Source organism: Sardina pilchardus, chromosome 21 (genome assembly GCF_963854185.1).
Source record: "Sardina pilchardus chromosome 21, fSarPil1.1, whole genome shotgun sequence".
NCBI classification, from domain to species: domain Eukaryota; kingdom Metazoa; phylum Chordata; class Actinopteri; order Clupeiformes; family Clupeidae; genus Sardina; species Sardina pilchardus.
Window position 1 is genome coordinate 10967759 of NC_085014.1, and position 8764 is coordinate 10976522.

Here is an 8764-nt window from a genome sequence, read left to right on the forward strand (position 1 = left end):
TTATGAACCTTGGACATGGAATGCTGAAGCATTCTTATGCTAATATTAGATCAGACCGCCACCATATGGCATCTGCTGGCAAATAATAGTGAACAGCTATACAACAGACCCTGAGGGGTGGTGACATTCAAAATGACGACTCCTTGCAACACAGGATGTTACAATGCACGGACTGTGAAAGAGTCCCCTGTGCACAAACCCTACCGAGTTTTTCACAGATTCTGGATAAATTCATTTAAAACAAACACACTCAGGCTATGGGATTTCCATTGCTTCAGTCAGTCTCTGGTTTATACAAAGCTGTGATCCACACATCAGTTCAATTATTATTTAATAATCACATAAAATAGACTACACCGGGAGGCAAAGACGAAGAGTTTGCATGAGAAAAAGGCACGTGTGGTATTATCAGATGGAAGTATCTGACTGCTATACTAAAATCCCTCTATCATGCTCAATGTTTTCTTCCCAGAAAGCTTTGCATGAACTGTTCCCATGTAACGGACCTGCTGCTATACTGGACATTTACGAGCGCCACGGCAAGGAGACGACCCCCCTGCTGCCCTGCATGTATCAACACTCACAAACGGGCCCTGCACTATGACCATCTTCCCACTTAATGCAATCACCATCACCGTAATCTAATAGCACTCTAGCAAGAATTAGTCACTATCCAGAAAACAAAAGCCCTCCCTCGCCCCTTCCCCACCCTTGCAGGGCAATTAAATCCATCCACTCCGTTCCCTCTGGGCCTGTTGGCCTTTCTGTAGAGGGTGAATTTGCAGAAGGCCAGAAGCAGTGGCTTCATCTTTCCGTCTTTCTGGCCCATCCTACACAAGATTCTCTTTATCGAGTTTAAACTCCATTAGCACTTCTAGGGCAGGGCTGTTCAACTTGTTCAAGTGTCAGGCAAAGAAAAGTATCTAATGGGTTTTTTTTTTTTTTGCTATATAATTTCCAGGGCAATCTCCGGATGCCCATGGTATCATTTACGAGGAGGGAGGGAGGGTAGCCTCTGATGAGTAATGGAAGGAAATAATTAACTACTGTGAATTAATTTCTCCTTCAGAGCAACCGAGTGCCTACTCAAAGCAGAACAATAACAAGCTAACAGGGCAGGCATTCTACAAAATCCCTAGACAGCTGTGTGCTTGGGCTGTAGCCTATATGGGAATATCAAGACACTTGAAAAGGCAAGCACAATTTCACTGGTGTATATATATTGATTAAGAGTATGTACAGTATTAAGTAGGTAGTTTATGTTATTTATACATATACTAAGACAGACAAGTGTGTATGTGTGTGTGTGTGTGTGTGTGTGTGTGTGTGTGAGAGAGAGAGACAGAGAGACAGAGAGAGAGAGAGAGACGTGGTTAGTGTAGGGCAAGGCAGTTGGAGATATAATCTGTGAGGTCACTGGGATAAGAAAAAAAAAATCTGATCATGGCAAGACATTTACCCTATCCGACCACAAGTCTGTTGCCACAATATAATGCACTCATGTATACACTATCTCTTCCTCACATGGCTATATAGCCTTAGCCTTCCATCCTAATCAATTTCAAGATGTTCCAATGTAAATGTTCACTGTCTTGTATGGCATATAGGATAGGCCACTTAGTCTTTCTACTCTTATAATGTTACTGCTACTACACTGCACATATCTGTAAATACTGTTCATACTACGTATCCTTATAGCCTGCTCTTATAATGTTACTGCTAAACACTGCACATACTGTATCTGTAAATACTGTTCATACTACATATCCTTATAGCCTGCTCTTATAATGTTACTGCTATACACTGCACATATTGTTCATACTACATATCCATCGCTCTTATAAGGTTACTGCTAATACACTGCACATATTCATATTTCATTTATATTACTGTAAACCACCTTCAGGGAACCAACTGTACTGTCACTATACAAATGTATCCAGCCCTGTGACCTGTCTATGCACCACCTGTCTACTTTGTCACATTCCACTTTTTTGCTTTTTTGCACTTCTGGTTAGATCCAAACTGCATTTCGTTGTCTTTGTGCATGTACTCTGCACAATCACAATACAGTTGAATGTAATCCAATCTAATCGAATCTAATAACATAGCATATCTGTCTATTACCTATCCCATGAAGAACTTGGGATGGACCATAAACAGGAAGAAGGAACTTACAGTAAGACCCTGATGGAACAGGTTGGAACCTGAAACTGCAAGCAGTAGGCCTTTCTGTCACATTCTGAATAGAACTGAGTGTGGTTATGCCAGATGCCAATGCTAGTTATGGTGTGGGTGGTGGTAGCAAGGAGCTGGGATAGCATGCAGTAGCCTGCAAAGTTCAAGTTCATGGGTTCAATTCATGGCTTCCACCGTTGAGCCCTTGAGCATTTGGCACTTAACCACGAGTTCTTCAGGGGAAGAATGGCCTCGAGATATAATTGATGTGAGCTGCTCTGAAGCCTCTGAAACAAAAAAAATAATAATCATTATTTTATGGGTTGATAAACATCCCCAACAGGGAACTGGAAGACATCCTGAAACTCGACACCTGTAGCCTGACAAAGTAAATTGTCTGGAACGTTTAACAAAAGGTTCTTCACTTACCCGCCCCGTGGTACTGCTACTGCTGCCCACTTCTAAGGACCTTCTAATTCTCTGCACTTAACCCTAAATAGCTTTCTTCCTTGAAGATGTTGATGTTACTGACTAATCGAGGGTAATTGTTTTGTTTGGTATACAAGTTATTTACAAACTACTTCAACTTCAAAAAAAAAAAAAAACATAATAAGTTTACTGTCTCATAAAGTGCATGTTAATTTTGCATTTGGTCATGCGTAGAGAAACCTCGATAGCCTATTAAGGATGTGGGCGTCACAGTAATGCTGTGTGTGTATAGCCTAGAGAACGTTACGCTCAGATGGAGACTGCCAAAGATCCTTCACACCCTCAACAAAACGAGAGACGAGAGTTTACCGTCCGCGCCGATGTTACCCGACACAACTTTTGGATACACCATCTCCCCTACCGGGGTAAGAATTCCACGGGTGCCAGCTCAAAACTTAACGCGTTAGTGCCACCCTGCAGAAATGTTATTAAATTGCGATTTGAAAAGTTGCTGCAAAGTTTGAATATAGCGTGAACTTAAACGCGTGTTAGTGTAATTAGTCTACTTGTATTATGCTGTCAGATATTTATTCAGGAAGCATGACAACCTCAACCGGTTCTGAGACCTTCATCGGAAATCTGTATAATTACATAGGCATTAGACTATGGGCATAATTAGGCGTAGACTAGCATGCACAAACATGTTAGTCTTGCCAAGGCTTACACGTTTACACTTCTGGATAGTTTCAGTTGTTGACGTCTCTGAATTTCCAAATTAGTTTAAGACAACAGACAAGGAGAGATGCGCATCATCACTTCGAACTGCTTTATATCGCTGTACTGCTATAGGCTATATTTTGGCTACCTTGTGTCCAGTGGTCAGCTGTTTAACTTTGCATATTTGCATTGATCAACTGCACATTTGCAATATAACTATGATGAAAGTAACTGTACATGTTTTGTTCTTGTTCATGCTGCACCTACATCAAAGGAGACCTAACAAGTGTAGCCTATGGACAGTGTAAAATTCCAGATCGTTACTGATAACTCCAGCCATTACTTAATTAGCTGCATGATACACTATGTATTTTGTCTGGACCATTACCTCGAATGAGATATTTAGTTATCTTCTACAACAATCTCTCAAGTTCATATCTGCATAGATAAATGCGTTGTGCTCTATTTGCACAACAATGAGCAACAAGTGTTCTTTCTCCATATCCTTGCAGCATGTTAAAAATATTAAAATGACAAGATTTTCTCATGTCCAAAAAAGGAAACGTGTGACCCGTTAACTGCTTCTGCCAAATGGGGTTGTCTGAGACTGAGTGCATGTGATAGTCCCAAAAGTATAATTTAGCCATGATATTCTGCCAAGATATTTTTCATAGCGTCTGTTATCTTAGCGTCTGTTATCTGTTTTTTGCTCAGAGGTCAATGGTTCCTTTTTAACAATTAAATTATAATTATGGGGAAAAAACACTCAAAAATGAGTCGAATTCCTTAAGCAAGGCAACAGTTTCAGGGCCATAGATAAGACATTATATAACCAAAGCTGCAAGCCATGATTGGACCCCAGGCCGGACTTTGGACATGCCTATCTTAGAAAAATGAATGTAGCTAAATGCTAAAATTACATTTAAAAGACATAGATTGTCATCCGTGTCATACATTTTGTCAATTTGAGTGAATTTCTGTTTGTGGTCCCCTTGCTGTGCTCTGATGTCCCTGAACAGTCTTGGCTTTCTCAATAACTAAGAGGCTCAGACTGAGCCAACATCTATTCCAGCCAATCAACACTGCTGCTTCAGTAGCACTGAATGAAGGAATCTGATCTATGTCACTGCCTGTCATATCAAACCTTTTGTGAGGACTGAGTTCTGGACCATTTAAAAAAAAAAAAAAAATTAAGTATATTTTTGGGGGGCTTTTTAGCCTTTATTTGAATAGGACAGTGAAGGGTGAGACAGGAAGTAAGTGGGAGAGAGAGATGGGGTGGGACTAGGAAATGACAGGTCGGACTCAAACCTGGGTCCCCGTGGGCACTCGGACCCGTATGTGGTATGAGCGCTGTAGCCTGCTGCGCCACAGCACTCCCCCTGAGTTCTGTACCTTTAATGCAAATGCGTGTTGTTGTGATAGCACCCCATAATCATTACTGATCATTATTCTCTGTCCTTAAGATGGCCCTGGATAATGATACATCTTTGAACAAAACATGTCCATCTATTGACGACTTCCGCAACCAAGTGTATTCCACTGCCTACTCCATCATCACCGTCTTTGGCCTGGTGGGGAACGGCTTCGCCCTGCTCGTCCTCCTGCGAACGTTCCGCCAGCGCTCGGCCTTCCACATCTACATGCTGAACCTGGCCGTGTCGGACATACTGTGCGTGTGCGTGCTGCCCCTGCGCGTGGTCTACTACGTCAACAAGGGCCAGTGGAACTACGGCGACTTCCTGTGCCGCATCAGCTCCTACACGCTCTACGTCAACCTCTACTGCAGCATCTTCTTCATGACGGCCATGAGCTTCACGCGCTTCCTGGCCATCGTCTTCCCCGTGCAGAACCTCAAGCTGGTGACGGAGCGCAAGGCGCGCGTCGTCTGCATCTGCATCTGGGTGTTCATCTGCGCCACCAGCTCGCCGTTCCTCATGCAGGGCGAGTACGTGGACGCCGCCACCAACAAGACCAAGTGCTTCGAGCCGCCGCAGCGCAAGGGCAAGAGCAGCAAGGGCGGCCTGGGCAAGCTGATGGGGCTCAACTACTTCTCCCTGGTGGTGGGCTTCATCCTCCCCTTCCTGGTGATCATGCTGTGCTACGCGGGCATCACGCGGGCGCTGCTGGCGCGCACCAACGTCTCGCAGCAGAGGCAGCGCGCCACGCGCGTCAAGGCCATCCGCATGATCGTCATCGTCACGGTGACCTTCCTGGTCAGCTTCATGCCGTACCACATCCAGCGCACGCTGCACCTGCACTTCATGAGCCGCAAGGACGCCAGCTGCGACGAGATCATCACCATGCAGAAGTCCGTGGTCGTCACCCTCTGCCTGGCCGCCTCCAACTCCTGCTTCGACCCGCTGCTCTACTTCTTCTCCGGGGAGAACTTCCGACGCCGCCTCTCCACCTTCCGCAGGCCGTCCGGCGGCGTCACCAGCGGCACGCGAAGGGCTATTCCGTCCAACGTCCAGCAGCCGCTGGAGGAGGGCGACCAGCAGCTTTGCAACGGAACCAGCAAAGTTGCATAAAACTGAAAAGAAGCCACAGAGGCAGCATAGCAAGCGAGACAGTGAGAAGAGAACGATTAGGAAAGAGAGAGAGAGGCAGAGTGGACGAGACTGGTATCGAGGCTAACGAAGTATGATCTGTCTCGGAAGAGACGAAAGCATGAGAAAGGGTCATTACGACAGGCCAGTGTAACTACTGAAAGGCGATAGACAGCTCTGGGGGAAAACCTCTGAAAGAAAGCAGAAAGAGGACCTCAAGATAAGGCTTCTCTGACCACTGAAAGATATCTGACTGTTGCACTGTAACCACTTGGGTGAAGATTGAAGAAGATATTTAAAGATGAAGTTGGCATGGGGTTATGCAAGTCATTGTAAAAGAGGAAGGGGATGAGGGAGGAAGCGGATTCCCTCCAGTTTTATTAAGGCTTTTCTCAAATAAGCCATATTCTTGCCTGTAACAAATAAATGCAAACAGTGCAAACTGCTGGTTGCTTTTACGCATCATATCAGCATCTGAGTTTATTATAACAGTTTGTGCAACAAGTGTACTGTAATCTGTCATATTTAAACATCCCATAATTGTGTATTCTGTGAATGTATGTTTCTCCAATACTGCCTTGTGTAATTGAACAAGGTTTTGTTAATGTATTACTCTTAATATATAAAGTATATAGTAACCTTTAATAATATATGTAAGATAAAAAGGCGATATGTTAAATGAACCACATGACTCTTTTTCTAATAACCACTTCCGTGCATATACTGTAACCAGTGCAATCCATTGTCATAGCGATGCTGTGGTCCATTTGTGAGTAATGTGCGGCTAAATCATATCGAGAGCTTGTTTGAGTGCAGGCCAGGGTGTTTAGGATGTAGTCATTCTCCAGGGTCAATACACATAAGGAAGTTACGCAGACAACCCGAAACCTTCACGTCTTCACATCGCGCACATGGTAGCCTTACGCCATCTACTGACGTAGCCTGAAGTTTTCCAGCATGTCCTGTGTAATGCCTGACTTCATGTGTGGGCTGGGACATTTAAGATTTGAAAATAGATTATGATGAATAATGGCTTCCTGCTAATTTATTTTAAAACAATTCCTAGGGTTAAGCTCTGATACTGCCCACTGTCAGAAGTCACATCCTGTTTTTTGTTATGTTTTTATACCGACTGTATACCATTTGTAAGTGCCCTGGCCATGCATAACAGCATGTTAACTATTGAGAGCTTGTGAGCCTTCAAACAAACTGTTTCCTAATTGAACTCACTGTCATCTGGAGCTGGAATAATGATTGATTCATTGACAAATCGATATTAAACAAATGGTTGAATATTTGTTGTAGTCTTTCAGTAGTTTCACCATCTCTGTCAACATGACAGGACAAGCATGAGTCGTTGTGTTCCATCAGCTGTTACAGTAGCTTTGATGTGTATAAGAGGGAGGATTTATGTTCACGTTTACCAAGTGACATACAATAATGTAGAGTATGTATCATATATTTGTGAAGCAAGTTGCAACAACATAAAAACATCAGTAGTGGAATATTCTTTTATATTCTGATCCATTCCTGTTCACTCCAACACTAAATATCTTGTTTATGCCCAATGCTCTTTGTTCAACTTCGAAACACACAGAAATCCTTCAGCATTTTATGGTTATGGTTATCGGATTTAGCAGACACTTTTGTCCAAAGCGACAAAAAAAAAAAAATACAGTTATTATTAATAATTAATTTAACAGTGAACGATTTATAAAGTTGGTCAGACTACATACATCTGAGATGGTGCAGCAACAACATTATCTGATTTCACAGGCTTGGCTTTAATGTGCTAACTCACTAGGTGTAACACCCAACTGGGTCTGGGTCAAGGATAATATAGAATGCGTCGGGGTCCTGTTCGCCCTGTCGGTACTTATTATGACCGGCGTTCTATACATTAACCCTTACATAGGTGATGGTCCATACTAGGAGTTGTTTGTCCTGCTGAAAAGCCTTCCAGCAAGTGTGTGGAATGTAGGCAATGTGCTTACTTGTTGTGATCAGAATATTGAGGTTCAGGAAAGTTATCCAGAGTAAGATGAGTAACGTGTGGTTGCTCTCACTCACACAACACACTCCCTCTCACACCAATCCACTCAACCACAAGCTCACCCGCACTTAATTAAAGGGCTGTTTTGCATTCCGTGTCAAATCAGATAAGGTTGTTGCTGCACCATCTCAGATTTTGTTCAAACCTTGCCGATATCATCAATGGGTCCTTAAACCAAGGCCTGTGAAATACTTACATTTTTACAGCTTTAAAAACACATGCCATGTTTGAGCAATAATATCTTGACAAATATTTTCCCTAGCCTTCCTAATTGTTCTAGGGTGGAAGACCAACTCATAATAAGCATGTGTGATTAAGTCTGTACTAAATGTCTCTTGTCATTCGACAGGCGCCTATTTTGAAAAAATGTGCACAAGTTTCATATTGAGCGAAAGAAGAACAGTTTTCTTTTTTCACATTTGGCATCAGTCACTATTTACTCTTCAAGAACATCAGTTAATTAACGTTTTCAAAATGACGAGCAAAATGTAAATTTACGGGCTATAGTGTTTGCCTGTGCATATAGCTTACAGCGCTGCCTGTATATGTCATCATCATCACTCATATCCTCTGTAATCCAGTGACCTAGGTATTTTATCTTTTTGCAGACCTCAAGAGGATTATTTGACAGTCTAAACACAGGAAATTTGAGGCTTTTATCCTGCTTAGTTCTACATATTAGAATAGTGTTTTTGCTGAATTATATTTCATGTCAAATTGTAAACCATAATCAGAACATACATTAAGTAGCTGTTGCAGCCCCGCACTGCTTGGACTTAATGTCACAAGGTCATCTGCATACATAAGATGATTGACTAGTACACCACCGATCATACAG

At 42.7% G+C, this 8764-nt stretch overlaps 1 protein-coding gene across 1 annotated transcript; it reads left to right on the plus strand.

Moving 5' to 3' along the window:
- Positions 1–2919: 2919 nt before the first annotated feature.
- Positions 2920–7166, plus strand: cysltr1 (cysteinyl leukotriene receptor 1). The gene is made up of 2 exons (XM_062525118.1): positions 2920–3032; positions 4791–7166. The coding sequence occupies exons 1-2, from the start codon at positions 2988–2990 to the stop codon at positions 5853–5855; spliced, it is 1110 nt and encodes a 369-aa protein (XP_062381102.1). The 5' UTR covers positions 2920–2987; the 3' UTR covers positions 5856–7166.
- The last annotated feature ends 1598 nt before the right edge of the window (positions 7167–8764 follow it).

Coding starts and splice junctions, on each gene's coding strand:
- cysltr1 (XM_062525118.1), top strand. CDS start 2,988: ATGTTACCCGACACAACTTTTGGATACACCATCTCCCCTACCGGG. Junction 3,033..4,790: donor ACACCATCTCCCCTACCGGG/GTAAGAATTCCA, acceptor TCTGTCCTTAAG/ATGGCCCTGGATAATGATAC.